Source organism: Trichechus manatus, unplaced genomic scaffold (assembly GCF_000243295.1).
Source record: "Trichechus manatus latirostris isolate Lorelei unplaced genomic scaffold, TriManLat1.0 scaffold00028, whole genome shotgun sequence".
NCBI classification, from domain to species: domain Eukaryota; kingdom Metazoa; phylum Chordata; class Mammalia; order Sirenia; family Trichechidae; genus Trichechus; species Trichechus manatus.
In genome coordinates, this window is record NW_004443964.1 from 5,630,563 (window position 1) to 5,648,228 (window position 17,666).

At 53.7% G+C, this 17,666-nt stretch overlaps 1 protein-coding gene across 2 annotated transcripts in view; it reads right to left on the reverse strand.

The window, feature by feature from the left end:
- The window catches only part of MGAT5B (alpha-1,6-mannosylglycoprotein 6-beta-N-acetylglucosaminyltransferase B), a 78,394-nt gene that overhangs the window by 40,067 nt on the left and 20,661 nt on the right, over positions 1 to 17,666 (reverse strand). For both annotated transcript variants that reach the window (XM_004374123.1, XM_004374122.1), the window contains exons 4-8: positions 10,110 to 10,225; positions 9,325 to 9,398; positions 8,143 to 8,313; positions 7,013 to 7,177; positions 6,243 to 6,412 (exon numbers count right to left, since the gene is read on the reverse strand). In XM_004374123.1, coding sequence (XP_004374180.1) covers positions 6,243 to 6,412; positions 7,013 to 7,177; positions 8,143 to 8,313; positions 9,325 to 9,398; positions 10,110 to 10,225 — 696 coding nt within the window. The remainder of the gene's footprint in view (positions 1 to 6,242; positions 6,413 to 7,012; positions 7,178 to 8,142; positions 8,314 to 9,324; positions 9,399 to 10,109; positions 10,226 to 17,666) is intronic.

A 17,666-nucleotide genomic window follows, 5' to 3' on the forward strand; every position in this document is an offset into this window, starting at 1 on the left:
GCACAGGTGGGCTCGGGAGAATCCTCATACTCTCTGCAAACCTCATGTAAGGAAAGGCCCTTAGTCCCACCCTCAGGACCTGCCCAGGGGACACAAGAGCAAGTCACACAGGCTATTTCACGCATCTGAAAAGTTCCCAATCCCACCGCTATCCCCCCACCCAGTCTGGGGGCGGGGAGAGAGCTTAGAAAGGCTGCAACCTCGAGTTTTCCACTGCTCAGTGCTAGCTGCTCAAGAGAACCACCTGGGCCGCTTTAAGCACTTGACACCGGGCGCCACCTCAGACCAGTTACATCAAAGACGGAGGGGGGGCGTCAAACCGTGGAATGTTCCTAAGGCTCCTCGGGTGGGCCAGCCACCACCAGGGCATGCGTTCCCGGCCCTATACGCGTCCCAGCCATGGATGCTGATTTTGTACACGACTGTATTATGTCTGCTGGGGAACGTGGTTTTATGCTTTTATTTTTATTCTTCTAGTTGTTTTAAAATTGTGTCTGGTAACAGATTTGTAAAGTACTTTCCTAAGGATGTTCCCTGAGGTGGCCAAGCTGTTTACACAATTCTGCCCTGTCTGACAAGAGCGTTTGCTCACACGTACCCCCTGCAGGGACCAAGGGCCATTGCTGATACAGCGCAGCCGGGACTGCCGGATTCATGAACACAAACCAAGGAGGGGATCTCTCCCTGGAGCCTCTGCATGTGGGAATTTCAGATCTGCAGGAGCCTGGCAGGAAGGGAAGCCTTAGGGGGAGGGTGTTGATTCTCTGTGGGGGGGAGGGTGTGTGTGTGCATCCGTGTGTGTGCGCATGTGTTCGTGTATGTGTGCACATGTATGTATGTGGGGTGTGTGGCATGCACACATGTGTGCACAAAGGGCATATGCATGTGTGCGTGCACATGTGTGCGTGTGTGTAGGTGTGCATCTGTGTGTGCACACACGTGCATGTGGGAATGTGTGTGCATGCATAGGCGTGTGCATGTATGTGCATACACAGGCATGGGTGCATGCATCTGTGGGGGGGGTGTAGGTGTACATGTGCACAAACTATGAGTGTGTGCATACGTGTGCCTGTACATGAGTGCACCTGTGTGCATTTGGATGTGTGAGGGTATATATGCATGTATACACACATGTGGGTGTGCATGGGTGTGCCTGTGTGTACTGAAAGAGTCGGCAACAGGGGAGCACCCGCTGATCTTGGCACCTCTCACCAGGGCTGCGTTTGCAAGGCCCCCCAAGTGCAGTGACCCCATCTTCACTGTGCTGGCCCAGACTCAGCGCCAGGCCCAGAGGCAGGGCCAAAGGAGGAGGAAGTGGGCAGTCAAGGGCTCAGGGTGAAGGCAGCGGGAGAAGAGAAAGCCCAGCGAGGGCTGGAAGCAGAACAATGGGGTTACATTCCTGCCTCTGGAGAAGGCATGTCAAATGCCTGTTCCTCATACAGAAGGCTGACTCCCCAAGTCTGCACCGGCTGTCATGAAGGTGACGTGCCCTCCCACACCTTCGGGGACAGTAAAGGAGTAAGTTCCCACCTTGCTAGCCCCAGGGATGTGTGGTCCGAGGGGAGGAACCAAGCTGGGTCTTGTTTGATAAACATGACTCCATCTAGCCTTGAGGTGGGCGAGGGGTCAGTGATCCTGACAGAAGGACAGTCCACCCTCTGGGGGCTTTGTGTGTGGCAGAGCTAGAGATGTGGGGTCTCGACAGCCCTCAGTCCCAGGAGTCCTTCCACTGTACCTTCTGTGTGACTCTTGCTGCTCTGGGGATCTGCCTGGGACCTGCAGTTAGCTTCAGCCTCTGGCTGTGCCATCCACAAGTTGCCCAAGACCTCTTCGGCTTCCCACCTCTGGGCACCTTTCTTTCCTCCTCCCTGTCTCGCCCCATCTGACCTTCTGAAGGCCCACCCTTCCTGCAGAAGACTTGGAGATTAAGATCGCCTCTTCTCATTATCTGAAAACGTTGGCTGCCTCTACAGAGTTCTGCTCCAAAGACAGTGTTGCTACATCTCCCGAGCTCTCTGCTCAGAGCGAGCCGGGGGTGGACGCAGCGCAGGGAGCCACGGTGTGCGCTGGCGGGTGGCGAGCAGGCAACACTTGCTCTGAAGGCCTGCGCAGTGCAACAAATGTCAGCCAGGGAGAGGCGAGTGAAGGATGGACAAGCTGGCTCCCTCTCCCAGTGCTGGGGACCTGGCGGTGGTTTCAGCACCTGCACTCATGGACAGCTCCCAACCCAGTGCCACCTCCATGATATTCAGCCAGATGGGACAAGGTGCTATTACAAGGCGGGCACCTAGTCCTGCCCCAGAACCCATCACTTCCCACCTGGAGCTGTGCTTCCCAACGCTGCCTCCAGTGTTCAGCCCCTTATTAGCCCCATCACCTTCCTCCACTGCCAAGTGGACCTATCCCCTGGTCTATTTCTCTGGAGACACTTCATCTTTACTGGACTTCCTGGAGACACGTGCATTAAAACTAAAAGAATAACTCAGACAGTGGTTTGAATTTCAGAGTCCATAGCAGCCCATGGGGGGAGTGGTGGTTCAGTGGTAGAACTTCTGCCTTCCATGCAGGAGACTCAGGTTTGATTCCTGACCAATACAGTTCATACGCAGCCACCACCTGTCTGTCATTGGAGAGGCTTGTGTGTTGCTTGGATGCTGACCAGGTTTCAGCAGAGCTTCTCTAGACTAAGACGGACTAGGAAGAAACGCCTGGCAATCTACTTCCAAAAATCAGCCAGTGAAAACCCTATGGATCACAATGGTTTAATCCCACTGTGCATGGGGTCGCCGTGAGTCAGGAGCAGCTAAAAACAACAACAGGCCATGGGAATGAAAACCACTAGGTTTTTAGTGGCCTCACATCACAATCTCCTTCTCCACCCACTCAACACAGCTGGTCGTGGTACCACCCTCTGATTGGGGTCACAGGAAGTTCTACCTGAGTTACTGGCCAACTCAGGGTCACAGGAAAGAACTGCAGAGGACAAGGAGCTGCTCAAGCCTGGTGGTCCCCAGGCCCGCGTGACCTAAGGTTGTCAGTGTCTCTGCCCCCATCAGCATCTCTCTCTCCAACAGTCCTGTGCTACAGAAGATCAGCATCAGTGACCAGGAAGAAATGCAGATCAGAGAGACTTCTAGAACCAACAGACCATCAACATGATGGGTGGGTCCTGGAGAGGAACCACATTTTAGCCTGAAAACTGCCTGTCATGGATTGAACTGTGTCCCCAAAAACATGCTCTCAACTTGGCTAGGCCACGATTCCCAGTACTGCATGGTTGTCCACCATTTTGTCATCTGATGTGATTTTCCTATGTGTTGTAAATCCTATCTCTATGACATTAATGAGGCAGGATTAGAGGCAGTTATGTTAATGAGGCAGGATTCAATCTACAGGATTAGGTTGTATCTTGAGTCAATCTCTTTTGAAATATAAGAGAAGCGAGCAGAGACGAGAGGGAACTCACGTCACCAAGAATGAAGAACCAGGAGAGAAGTGCGTCCTTTGGACCCGGGGTCCCTGCAGTGAGAGCTCCTAGACCAGGGGAAGGTTGATGACAAGGACCTTTCCCCAGAGCCAGCAGAGATAGAAAGCCTTCCCCGGGAGCTGGCACCCTGAATTTGGACTTTTAGCCTCCTAGACTGTGAGAGAACAAATTTCTGTTTGTTAAAGCCACCCACTTGTGGTATGTCTGTTACAGCAGCACTGGATGACTAAGACACCGCCTGAGAATACGTTCATGAGGCTGATGAAGAAGACTCAGTTGGCATGCAAACAACTCTGGAGTGAGGTTAGAACAATCTCATCAAAACACCAATGAAAAGGAGGAATGGAAATCCACCAAGCACAAAATCCCTAACCGTAAAGAAAAAAAATGGCTAACTTTGATTACAGTAAAATTAAGAACTGCTGTTCATCAAAATCTCCATAAAGAAACTAAAAAGACAAGCCACAGATACGAGATTTTTTTTTTAACACGTCTAAGTCCATAATACATGAAGGACTTGTACGGCTCAATAAGGAGAAGATGAAAACCCAACAGAAAGTGGGCCAAGGACATGAACGGGCATCTCATGAAGAGGAAAGAACAGCAAATAAACATCTGACTGGACACTCAGCCTCAGCTGTTATCCGGGAAATGCAAGTTAAGACCATAACAAGATATTTTCGTGCTACCATTTTCACACAGCACTGGCTGCTGTCAAGTTGACTCTGACTCATGGCGACCCCGTGGTGTCAGAGTAGAGCTGTGCTCCACAGGGTTTTCAATGGCTGAATTTTGGGAAGTAAATCACCAGGCCTTTCTTTCGAGGTATATCTGGATGGACTCAAACCCCTAAGCTTTTGGTTAGCAGCCAAGCACGCTGACCCTTCACACCCCCCAGGGACTCCGTTATCCTTTTACACTCCCAGGGAAGAAGTCTGATAACGCTAAGTATGGGTGAGAATGTGGCCCAGTGGGAAGCTGTACACTGGTAGGGACGTGAAATGGCACGATCACTTTGGAAACCAATTTGGCATCAGGCTGTAAAGCTGGATTTTCACCCCCTAAGACCCAGCAATCACACATCTGAGTCTACACCCGAGATAACCTCGTACACCGTACATCACGTGACATGTGCAAGAATGGCCACTACAAAATAGTTCAAAAAAATTTTTAAAAACAGGAAAAAAATGTCCACAGACTGGAAAAATTAACAAATAAGTATGGTAAATATTCACACAATGGAATATTAAGTAGCAGTGAAATGAAATATAGCTACCTGCAACAACGTGGGCGAATCTCTGAATCGTAATATTAACGGAAAAAAGCAAATTGCAGAAGCAGCAGGAAACCATTTGTATAAAACACAAAATCAAAACAGACCTAACCATGTATTGTTTATGGATACATGAAGATGGAATAAAATTATTTTTTTAAAAAAAGAAGGAATGATAAACACAAAACTGGAGTTTCCTGAGGGGGGAAGGTGGAGGGATGGTGAGGGAAGGAGAGCCCAGGTATGCAAAGGATCCTGGTATCTTCTCATATTCTTAGGTTGGACGGCAGAATCCTGGGAGACACGATATTCTTGTACTTTATAACATAAACCGAAAAACCCAGCCAGCTGCTGCTGTTGAGTCGATTCCAATTCACGTGTGCAGGGTAGAACTGCTCCATAGGGTTTTCAAGGCTACAACCTTTAGGAAGCAGATCACCAGGCCTTTCTTCCGAGGTGCCTCTGGGTGGGTTTGAACCACCAACCTTTTGCTTAGTAGTCCAGCACTTTACTGTGTTCACCAACCAAGGACTCCAACATAAATTTTTTATGTATCAAATATTGCATAATAAGTATTCATAAATAAAAGAAAACAATCCTATGTATTCTACATCCCACAGATATGGTACTTAAAAATAGACCCAAACATACACCATGCACACACAGTCCTCCCCCTCTTGGCGTTCTCCCACTCCCAACCTCCAGCCCCATCCTTCCCCCAAGCACCCAAGGGAGAGTCTAGTCACCCACTCTCCACCTCCAACAGCACCAGAGGGGCCGGGAAAGCCAAGCATGGGGAAGGAGCAGGCATCATCCACCCCCTCAGCTCCCTCCAGTGTTACTGGTCCCCAGTCCCCAGAAAGGTCACTGAATGGGGCCCAGCTCCAGAAGAGCAATCCCGAGGCTGCACGGAGCCCACCAGGAAGGCAGGCAGAGTGGCCCCCAAATGCACAACAGGGTTCACTTGTGCAAGCCAACTCTTGTCAGCCACCAAGCACAAACCCAGGGACTCCCCAGCCTCATGGGGAGGGTGCAGACTCCAGCCTCCGCCGGCCCAGGGGTGGAGAATGGGGTCATGGGGACAGCACTGTGCAAGTACGCTCCTTAGTGCCTCCCCAGCGTGAACGCAGTGTCAGTGCAGAGGTGGTGGGAGGCTGCCAGAGCCGGTACAAGAGGACCCTGTTGATTCTGACTCAAAGCAACACTACAAAGAGCCCCGGTGGCACAGTGGTTAAGCACTCAGCTGCTAACTGAAAGGTCAGCAGTTCAAACCCACCAAGCGCTGGCAATCTGCTCCCGTAAAGATTACAGCCTTGGAAACCCTATAGGGCAGCTCTACTCTGTCCTATAGGGTCGCTATGAGGAGGAAACTAGGAAACATCAAAGAAAGCCTCCAGGGATGGCGGGTCAGGGTCCCGCAGGAGAGGCGCTCCAGGGGATCGCGCCCCAGCCCCTCAGCGTGCACCTCTCCCTGGCGCTCACCTCTGCAGCTCCTTCAGGGAGACGGTGATGCGCAGACCATGGCCCAGGACATAGAGCGCCGTCAGGATGTCCGCCCACTGCACCATCTCTCCCAGGGGCCCGCCCTTCAGCACCCGCGGGCTGAACACATCCCCGGACTCCTCTGTCAGGAAGCCAATGTGGACGAGGATCTGGGCAGTGACACAGAGGGTCAGCGTGGAGGAGCAGCAGCACTCGGCTGCCACCCCAGGCCTGGCCGGGAGACCCCTGCTGCAGACTCTGCCTCCAGGCTGGCATGACAGCGCAGTCAGGGGCCCAAGGACAGAGAGACAGTGCCGGGCACCCAGCATACAGGCAGTCCCAGCCCTGTCCCCATGGTGCTTACATTCCAGATGGAAGAGGCAGACAACAGTTAACACAGACACAAGATAAGCTCATGAAATGATAGGAGCTCTGAAAGAAACAAACGGGGGGGGGGGGGGTGAGAGGGTTATGTAACTATGTATCATATGAATGAAAAATGAATGAATGAACGGACCAAGGCACCTTCCCAAAGCGGGCTACATAGATTCCCAACGTTTCTGTCTGACAAGAACAGATGTCTACAGAACACAGAGCATCAGGGGAAGCGGCTGCCACTCTGCCCCAACTTTGAGAAGCACCCCACTCATCCCTCCCGACTCCAGCTGCCCCACCCCACATTCCTGCACATGCCCGTGGAGCCATGGCCAAGTGTGTCTCCTGAGCTCTCGGAGCTCAGCTCCCTGAGCGTGTGGAGAGGAAGGCGGTACCTGCTTCTGGTCTCTCCGGGCGCCTCCCAGCTTCCGCTCCAGGCGCTGGGCGGCCAGGGCCCACTGGGTGGTGAGCCGCTTGGCCCGCTTCTTCATGAAGATGAGTGACTCCTTCCCGCTGCCCACCAGCTCCAGGAGGTGGGACAGGTTGCTCCGGAAAACTGCCTGGGGGGAAGTCCAGTGCCTCAGGTCTCATAGCTCCAGGCCCACCGCTGGCCACCATCCATCCCCCACAGGCCCAGGGGCAGGGCTAGTGGGCCTCTGTGCACCTTCCCCAAGAGGCCAGGGAGTCTCTGGGTGGTGCAAAAAGTTAGCGTGCTTGGCTGCTAACCAAAAGTTTGGAAGTTTGAGTTTACCCAGAGGTGCCTTGGAAGAAAGTCCTGGTGATCTACTTCTGAAAAAGTAGCCCTTGAAAACCCTGTGGAGAGCAGCTCTACTCTATCACATGTGTCAGAGTCAACTCAACAGCAACTGGTTCACGGTGCTGGGGCCTGCTCTAACGTCGCCCACACTTTCTAAGGGGCTCATCCACTCCAAAGTCAAGGAGCCACCTACCACCCCCCCAATACCCATACACCAGCCAAACCCAGCTCCGATTATCTGCCTGTACTGAGCCCTCTGGGGAGATGGGTCAGTTATGGCAGATCTCAGGGACCCCAAGCAGCACCAAGAGCCAGTGAGAGTAGTGGTTAGAGCCCAGGCTCCGGCAGCAGGGGGTGAGCTGCCTTTCAGCCGAGCCACCGGGACTGTCTGCCTTGAACAAGCTAGCTCTCCGAGCCTCAGCTTCATCACCTGCTCAGTGAGCTCACACAGGACTCCCGGGAGACTTAAGCGCAAGGAAGGTGTCGGCACACAGAAAGCCTCAATAAGTGGCAGCTATTGTTGTTACTATTATTGGAGTCCGTTAAGGGCGCGCCTCCAGGGCCCCACTACCCCTCACACAGCCTCTCACCGCAGCATCCCACAGAAGGTGGGACGGACACGGTCAGCTGCTGGCTTCCGTCCACAGGGCAGCCTGGGACCTACCTCTGCACTCCCACCTGAGAACTGCCTCGTCCCTCCCAGGCTTCCTCCCATTTCACCCTGACCCAGGTAGCCCCTGACCCATCCACAGCTCCCCCCTCACCTACCTGGACTTTGGGGAGGGCTTTGGGGGCAGTCTGGGCAGCCGTCTGGTTCCTCCAGGGCAGCGGGGGACAAAACCACTCAACCTCACTGAGGTAGATGAGGAAGGAGCACTCGGTGCCATCCACCCCGAAGAAGGCGTAGCAGGGGTCAGAGGTCCAGCGGGCCCGCATCCACTGCAGAGAGAGCAGGCTGGGCAGGGAGCTGGCGCCGGCCCCCCAGACCCTCGTCCCCTCCACCTGCTCCCCCCAGAATGGGACCTCTGGGGCCCTCCCTGAAGATGCTGCAAGGGACAGAGCAGAGAGACTGAGCCCCCAGGACCTAGCCCTCTGCCCTGGCCCCTGAGGACCCCAGAGAACGCAGGAGCAGGACCACCACTGCCCGGCCCAGAAAGAGGGGTCCCTTGGGGAACGAGATACACAAACGGCTAAAGCACTGGGCTGCTAACCAAAAGGTTGGAGGTTCAAATCCGCCCAGAGGCACCTCAGAAGAAAGGCCTGGTGATCTACTTCTAAAAAATCAGCCACTGAAAACCCTATGGAGCACAGTTCTGCTCTGAGACACACAGGGTCACCGTGAGTCGGAGTCAACTCAACGGCAACTCGTTTATTTTAGGGCTCTCCAGGGCAAAGTTGTGGGGCAAAGGGCCGGGAGGTGCCACAGCATGCGTCCTGGCTCAGTCTCCCTCCTCCTCTGTCCCCACCACCTATTACCCAGGATTCAGCTCAAGGCCAAGGTCGGGAGGCGGCCCCCCAGGGGGCAGGGCCTGGGGCCAGGGCAGAACCCACCCGCAATGATCGCCAAGTGGCCACTGAGGAGGAGCTGCCTGCAGACATGAGCAGAGAGGTCAGAGGGCCTTCCCAGGCCAGGAGAAATGGGGCAGGGATGAGGGGCCAGGCCTTTTCTGAACTGGGTGGGAATCACCTATACCTAATAGTTCATTTGTTGAGAGAAAGTAATGAGATGCCCTGACAGACGACATCCTGGAGAACGTGGTGGGGCTGTGGCAGGAGCCATCTCCCTGTGCCAGCGCCAGGGTCCAGGCCGGGCAGGAGGCTCTGGCCTTGTGATGTCCCTGCCAGGGGCAGAAACCCCCAAGATGGTCCGGAGCCATGGCCCCAGCAGAGGGGGCAGCCCCTCCTGGACCCCCTTCATGCCCTCCGGCCCACCCCACGCCCCAGGCTCACCTCCACCTTCCCTGAGCAATCAGGGAACCGGGGGTCACTGGGTGCCTCGCACTGGTCCCGCCGGACTTCAGACACTGTGGGAGAATGCAGCTTGCTGAGGACCTGGGTCCCGGAAGTTCCCCAAGGGACACCGTGGTGAGGGGCGGGCGGTCAGGGTCGGGGGGGACTGGGCAGGGCCTGAGGTTTCTCACCTGAGAGGCCACTAGGTACACAGTCTACCTGTCAGGGTGACCCAGGCCTAGGTGTCCCCCTCTTCCAAACCATGCAGGCAGAGCCCCCCCTGCTCCCCATCCTTCTTAGGGGGTTCAGAACCAGGGAAGAGCTGCCTTGACCAGCTGTGGACTGGTTCCCTGGACAGACAGACTTCACACACCCACCCAGACGTACCCCTAAATACTTCTGTGGGGGCAGAGATAGGGCTTGCAGCCTGGCCCGCTACTCCCCACATCAAGGGGAATGGCGGGGCAGTCGGAGGGCCCCTCCCTGGGTGGCCGAGACCTCAGGGACCAACTCTGTCCTCAGCACCCTAACACCAGGTCAGGGGGGTGAAGCCTGAGTCACCCTGCAGACAGCCTGAAGTGGGGCTCCGAGGCCAGGTGGGCTGCTGTGGGGAGGGCAGGAACACCTCTGCCAGGGGAGAGAGCAGGGCTCCACGCCAGGTGTGCCCCAACCTTCCAGAGGCTTAACCCATGTGCACGCATGCGGGGGATAGAGGGGTGGGGGAGCATGGGTGGGTGAGGGGTGGGCGTTGGACCGGCCCCACCCCCCCCCCCACCAGCACCCACCCTTGCTGCGCAGGAGCAGGACCGGGCGCAGGACCCCCCCCACCCTCACCGCTATGTCAGACACGTTCTGGGCGATGGCCTGGATCTGCTCCATGAGGCCAGCGCTGGGGGCAGACCTAAGCGGGAGAGGGCAGAGGTGGGCCGCTGAACACTGCCTGGATGCCTTCCCCGAGAGCCACGCGATGGGCCGGGCAGAGGACACGGAGCTGTGTGTCCAGCCCCATCCACCGCACACATGTCCCCCACATGTGAGCACCACATTTATGCGTGCGAGGACTGTCACCCACCCGCAGCAGGCCAGCAAGTGTCTGGGGCTGAAGCAGGCAGGGGACTCCCACCCAAGAGCCCGGGCAGGGGCTGTCCAGGGACCCCAGGCACCAGCAGGCTGCCCTGAGTCTGTCTGTCCATGGCATCCCAAGGGGGCTGTATCAGGCCAAGATAAATTCCACCCACAGCAGCCAGGGGACCTGCCGACTATTAAAACTCCAGCAATGACTGCTGGGTCCCTGAGAATGAGTGCGCCCCAGGGTCTTAGGCCAGTTTACTACCACAAACAGCATAGCCCTCCGCCCATCATCAACACCGCGGCTGCCTTTATTTTTTGAGAATTTATGTCCACGTGTTGACTACGATTCAACTGGCAGGGCACAGTTTCTTAGACACCATGGGCACTATTTTATCTCGTGGTAAGAATGTCTATTGAGATGGAGCCCACTCCGCTGGCATATCGTCCAGGCGAGGGGTTGGCCCGGGGGGCCTCCCTGCCAGATGTTGCCTACTTTTTTAATACATTCATTTCATTTGCTTTGATTCTCACCTCCAGCTTTGCAGGCTCAGTTTAAGCCCCATTTACCCCTTTACAAGGCATGAGGTCTTTACAGCTTCGCATGATGGGAATGATACGAGGAAGGGTTTTCCTAGTTGGGGCTCCTCCTCTGGGGTCTGCACACCCCACCTTCCCTCTCCTTCTGGGCTGCACAGCCTGCCCACCAGAGGGCTCAGTGGGGAGAGCGGTGGGATCTGCAGCCGCTGCCTACCTTCTCCCTCCCACCTCCACTTTCCGTAAGGAGAGAAAGGCCCCGTCCATGAGGAAGCTGACTAGTGGGGGAGACAGACAGGGCAGGGGCAAGGCAGACACAGAGGCGGGGAATGAGGAACAAAAGGAAGGAGGAGACAATACAGGCACACGTGCGCACACACATAATAACGTGCACATGTACACACGTGGATGTGCACACGCATACACATGCACACACACGCATGCACACACACATTCCAGCCAATCCTCTCGCTCTTTAGTTTGGTGCCCTGATGCCAACTTTGGCAAAAAGGAACACCCTAAAGAAAAACGGCATGGCCTCTGTGTGCATCCCTGGGGCTGCTGTGACAAAGGACCATAAATGTGGTGGCTTAAAACAGCAGATCCTTATTCTCTTACAGTTCAAAAAAAGAAGAAAACAAACCCATTGCCGTGGAGTCGATTCCGACCCTATAGGACAGAGTAGAACTGCCCACACAGGGTTTCCAACAGGCGGCTGATGGATTTGAACCACCTACCTTTTGGTTAGCAGCCCAGCTCTTAACCACTGAGCCACCAGGACTCCTCTTACAGTTCAGAGGGTCCAAAATCAAGGTGTTGGCAGGGTTGGTTTCTTCTGGAGGCTCTCAGGGAGGATCTGTTCAACGCCTCCCTCCCAGCTTCTGGTGGTTTCCAGCAATCCTTGGCTTGTGGCTGCATCATTCTAATCTCTGTCTCCGTCTTCACTTGGCTGTCTGTCCTGTATGTCTGTGTGTCTACGTCTTCACATGGCCTTCTTATAAGGACACTTGGTCATTGGATCAGGGCCCACCCTACTCCAGTGTGACCTCATCTTAACTTCATTACATCTGCAAAGACCCTATTTCTAAACAAGGTCACATTCACAGGTACTGGGAGTTAGGACTTCAACCATCCTTTGAGGGGGACACAGTTCAACCCATAACAGCCTTCTATGAGGTTACAAGGATGCCCTGGATAGTGCAAATAGTTAATGTGCTCAGCTGCTAACTGAAAGGTTGGTAATTTGAGTCCACCCAGAGGTGCCTCAGAAGAAAGGCCTGGCTATCTACTTCCAAAAAATCAGCCACTGAAAACCCGATAGAGGACAGTTCTACTCTGACACACGTGGGGTCCTCATGAGTCAGAATGGACTCCAAGCCAAGGGACACCAAGGAATGCCAGGAACCACCAAAAGCTGGAAGAGACAAGGAAGGATCTTCCCCAGAGCCTTTGGAGAGAGCATGGCAGGGCTGACACCTTGATTTCAGATTCCTCGCCTCCAGAGCTATGAGAGGACACATTTCTGCTGCGTGAAGTCATCTCGTTGCCCAGTTGCAGCATTTTCTTGTGCCAAAAAAAAAAAAACCCACACACAAACCCACTGCCGTCGAGTCGATTCTAACTCATAGCGACCCAATAGGGCAGAGTAGAACTACCCCATAGAGTTTCCAAGGCTATAAATCTTTACGGAAGAAGTCTGCTAAATCTTTCTCCCCTGGAGAGGCTGGTGGATTTGAACCCCCAACCTTTTGGTTAGCAGCTGAGCGCTTTAACCACTGTGCCACCGGGGCTCCTGCATACTTCACTATGCAGCCCTAGGAAGCTCATACAATCGCCATCCGCAGACCTGAGGGGAAACGGTTTTTAAGGCGTCACAGAGGGAGAGTCCCGGATCTACTGGCCACCCCTGCTGTCAGGAGGGTTTTGTCTTGAACCCAAAATAAGGTCTTTGCAGATGTCATTAAGTCAAGATGAGGTCACACTGGAGTAGGGTGAGCCCTGATCCAATGACCGAGTGTCCTTATAAGAAGGCCATGTGAAGACACAGACATACAAGGGAGATGGCCAAGTGAAGACAGAGATAGAGATTGGAGTGATGCAGCCACAAGCCAAGGATTGCTAGAAACCACCAGAAGCTAAAGTCCAAGCTGAATTCCATGGCTGCTCTCCTGGAGATAAAGAACAACTAGGGACATTCTCGACTGTCAAGCTCTGGTTAGTGAATCTGTACCTTATTCAGAGACATAGTGGAAAGAGTTGAGGGCCTTTGAGTCAGACAGTCCTGGATTCAAATCCTGCCTCCACTTGGCAGCTATATGGGCAAGTTACCCAACCTCTCTGAACGCAGGTGTCAGCACCTATAAAATTCTGAATAATCTCAACTACAGAATTACTGGGAGGATCGGACATGATATGAAGTATTAGCCTTCAGTATGAATTACACCTCAACATAAAGAAAACAAAAATACCACTGGATCTATAAGCAACATCATGATAAACAGAGAAAAGACTGAAGTTGTCAAGGATTCCATGGTACTTGGATCCACAATCAATACACATGGAATCAGAAGTCAAGAAATCAAATGACGCATTGCATTGGGCAAATCTGCTGCAAAAGACCTCTTTAAAGTGTTAAGCAAAGATGTCACCTTGAGGACTAAGGTGCTCCTGGCCCAAGCCATGTTGTTTCCAATCACCTCATATGCATATGAAAGCTAGACAATGAATAAGGAAGACAGAAGAATTGACGCTTTTGAGTTATGGTGCTGGCAAAGAATATTGAATATACCATGGACGGACAAAAGAACGAACAAATCTGTCTTGGAAGAAGTACAGCCAGAATGCTTCTTAGAAACAAGGATAGTGAGACTTTGTCTCAAATACTTTGGACATGTTGTCAGGAGGGATCAGTCCCTAGAGAAGGACATCATGCTTGGTAAAGTAGAGGGTCAGCAAAAAAGAGGAAGACCCTCAATGAGATGGATTGTCACAGTGGCTGCAATGATGGGCTCAAGCATAACAACGATTGTGAGGATGGCGCAGGACCGGGCAGTGTTTCCTTCTGCTGTACACGGGGTCGCTATGAGTCGGAATCGACTTGATGGCAACTAACACCAACAACAACTATCAGACATCAGGCCATATGTAAAGGGCTCAGCACATAGTAAATAAAAAATCCAGTTGCCATTGAGTCATCTCTGACTCTTGGTGGCCCCACACGTATCAGTACAACTGTGCTCCATAGAGTTTTCAATGGCTGGTTTTTCGGAAGTAGAGCACCAGGCCTTTCTTCCGAGGCACCTCTGAGTGGACTCGAACCTCCATCCTTTTGGTTAGCAACAGAGCACGTTAACCATGGGCAGCACCCAAGAACTCCCAGTATATAGTAGGTGCTCAATAAATGCTTGATATACTTTTGTTCCCTACTTCCAGCGGTCACCCCGTTCCCAAGAGGAAGCATCATAAGGCCAACTTCAGAGCAGAGCACTTTACTTTTTTGGGATTCAGCAATTTTCCTACGAGAAGCATTTTTGCATAAAACCTCTTGCCAGCCCGGGCTTTAAACAGTGCAGATGGCATCTGTCTGATTTAACAAGTTCACCATGTTCAAGACAGATTACTCGGCTTCGCTGTTACTACACTGGATTAACATCTGCACGGCGCTTTCTATTTCCAGATAATACAGGATTAGGCTTCTCCCCCGAGCAGCCTTTTAATAAACAACAACAAAAGTAGACGCTGCAAGGCCTCTAGCAGCGGCCGAGCTCCAGCCTGGGAAACGCCCACACGGGAAAGACAAACAGGACTGAGGCGGATGGCCTGTGGGCCGGGGACCCAGAGCCGCGGGGCTGTCGGCCTGGGGTCCGGGTGGCCAATCACCCCATCAGGCCCAGGAGGTACAGTGCCTCGAACTCAAGTACTTTTCGGGGACACCAAAAATCTTTTCATTTCTTTTAAAATCAGGAAAAAAACCTCGTGGGTCGAAGAAAATGTTTTAATACCTAATGTTATCATATTCGTCTTGATACCAACGCAGTCATAAAATACCATTTTTAATATTTTTTTATGGTGGAAGGGGCCCATGAATGGCACAGAGCCGCCAGGATGGCAAGGTTCTTCCTGGACAGTTAGGGGGCCGTGGGGAAATCGTTGCATTCGTGAGAACGACAGAGAAATAGCCAGCAGGTATTGAAGGCTCAGAAAAGGACATCACGTTTGGCCAAGCAGAGCGCCAACAAAAACGAGGAAGCCCTCCGTGAGATGGACTGACACGGGGGCTGCAACAACGGACTCAAACACACCAGGGATGACGAAGACGACACGGGGCCGGGCAGCGTTTCATTCCGTCATACAAGCGGTCACCAACTTGATGGCTACTAGCCATGAGCGCTCACTTGCCGAGCTCTTTATCTACACCACCTGACTGAATTCTCAGGACAACATTGTAATTCCTTTTTTAAACTATAATTCCTTCTAACGCTGCCCCTTGTACAGATGAGGAAACCAAGGCACAGCGGGGTTAAATAACTCGCTCGGAGTCCCACAGTGATGAGGTGGGAAATCACGTTTCGACCTGGCCACCTGGCTCCAGAGCCCACCTACCCCCACCCGGCCCAGGAAGCTGCTTCCATGGGGCTCTGTGGCTTTGGGGGGCAGGTCAGGAGAAGATGGGCCTGAGGGAGCCTGGGGCCACAGAGCTGGGGAGGGACAGAAAGCCCAGACACACGTGCAGCGTTTACAAACAGTACAAGGAGACCCCAGGCCTGTGTCTGCAGTAAGGGATGCAGCCTGGAGCTATGAGTGGTTCTGTTCAATAAATCAGAAAAGGCTGCCCTGAGACCCAGCTGGATTTCATGAAGACAATCTACTTCCCATCTTCTCTATCCCAGGCGGGCGGCTCCGATAAACGGGGCGGAGGCAGGCAGGGACACATCCTTCGCCATGGATGGGCTCGATAGCTCAGGGTGCAGGTGGGAACAGTCCAGCAGGCCCAAGGCTATGACTGAGCAGAAGGCCAGGCCTTCTCTGGTCTAAGGAGTGACATTTCAGAGGGTGGGGCCACCGCGGCGGTTTCTAATGAGAGAACAGTCAGCACCCCCTGGCAGGTGGCAAAGGTGACAACTCCTCGGGCAGAAGGCTTTTCCTTGGCCACATCCACCCTAACCTTGCACGGGCAGTGACCAGGGCATAAACCTGAAATTCGGTATCCCCATGCAGGGGGCACACAGGACAATGCCTTCAGCCTAACACTCCCAGCCAATGCACCCCTAGTCTTCCTCCAACTGGTGCAAATGATTGGGGGCCCTTTAATCCTCCTATTATATTACATTTTCCTTCTTTAACTTTGGTACACGCATTTTAAAAGAGAGTGGTTGTTAACCAACTAGGAGAGCCTGAACTGGGGGGCTTGTGGCAGGGCAGCATGAGTAAAGGTACAAACATGCAGGGCCGTGTTGGGGAGAGGGGAGGATGGAGACCTCAGAGAGATGCCCCGGGAGGCGGTCCCACCATGTGTGTGTCTGTGTGTGTATCCCTGCATGCTGAGGCCAGGCTGTCTGGGCACAGGGGATGCACAGGTGGGTCAAGGGCAAGACCAGCCTCGAGGATGGCCCTGAGTGGGGGCAACAGAGAGGAGTCTGGGATGCATCCATGTGGGGTGACCCTCAGGTCCCATCACCTTGATGGTGAGAAGCAACACGTGAAAGCCCCAGAAGCCAGCCGTGGGTGCAGTAAAGGGTTAACTCAGCAGGTCTGGGTTGCCCCCACTCAGCAAGTTCCAAAACAGGTTTGGCCCTGGAGGTGACCTCAAAGGCCTTGGAGGTCCTGCCTGACAGGAGTGTCTTGCTTACCTGGGGGCCGTGGCCAGCCAGATGGTCCACGAAAATACTGGGATTCACGCTGGGGGCTCTGGGCCACGTGTATCAGTCTGACCTCTGGAGGGACTGGAGATTGGTGTCAGCCACACTGGCGGTCAGCCACGGCTGTGTGACCAACACCTAATACAAACAGAGGCATCTACACCACAGACCACCCTGTCAGCCACAGGGCCCTGGTCTAGGCCCTTCTGCTCCCCGCAGCCCCCAGGGCCAGGGCCAAGGGGGGACTCCGGCTCCCTACGGGGCTGGTCACTACTTCCCCTTGGGTCACGGATTCTGGACACCAGTTCCCTTCAGGTCAGACCCCCTGAGGGCCCCCACCCCACAAGGTAATAACCCACCTAGTCCTCATGTCCCTGGCTCCATAAACTCTCCGGACGCCTCAGAAAGGAGGTTTAATTTCGCGTCCTTCCCATGATTGATGAGGGCTGCATTCAATTAACAGGGCATTGATTTCCCCGCAGCTGGCCAGCGCATTTGCTGGGAGTAATTGTGTTATGAAACTGATGGCTTTCCTTTTACAACACAGAACGCACGCAGGTGTCACAGACACGACCACTGAGAGACACCAACTCGGGCAGAGACACAGGGTGACGGTCTCTGTGTGTGTGTCTGTCTGTATGTCTCACACACACACCAACTCGGGCAGAGACCAAGGGGGGCGGACTCTGTGTGTCTGTCTGTCTGTATGTCTCTCACACACACCAACTCGGGCAGAGACCAAGGGGGGTGGACTCTGTGTGTCTGTCTGTCTGTATGTCTCACACACCCACCAACTCGGACAGAGACACAGGGTGACGGACTCTGTGTGTGTGTCTGTCTGTATGTCTCACACACACACCAACTCGGGCAGAGACCAAG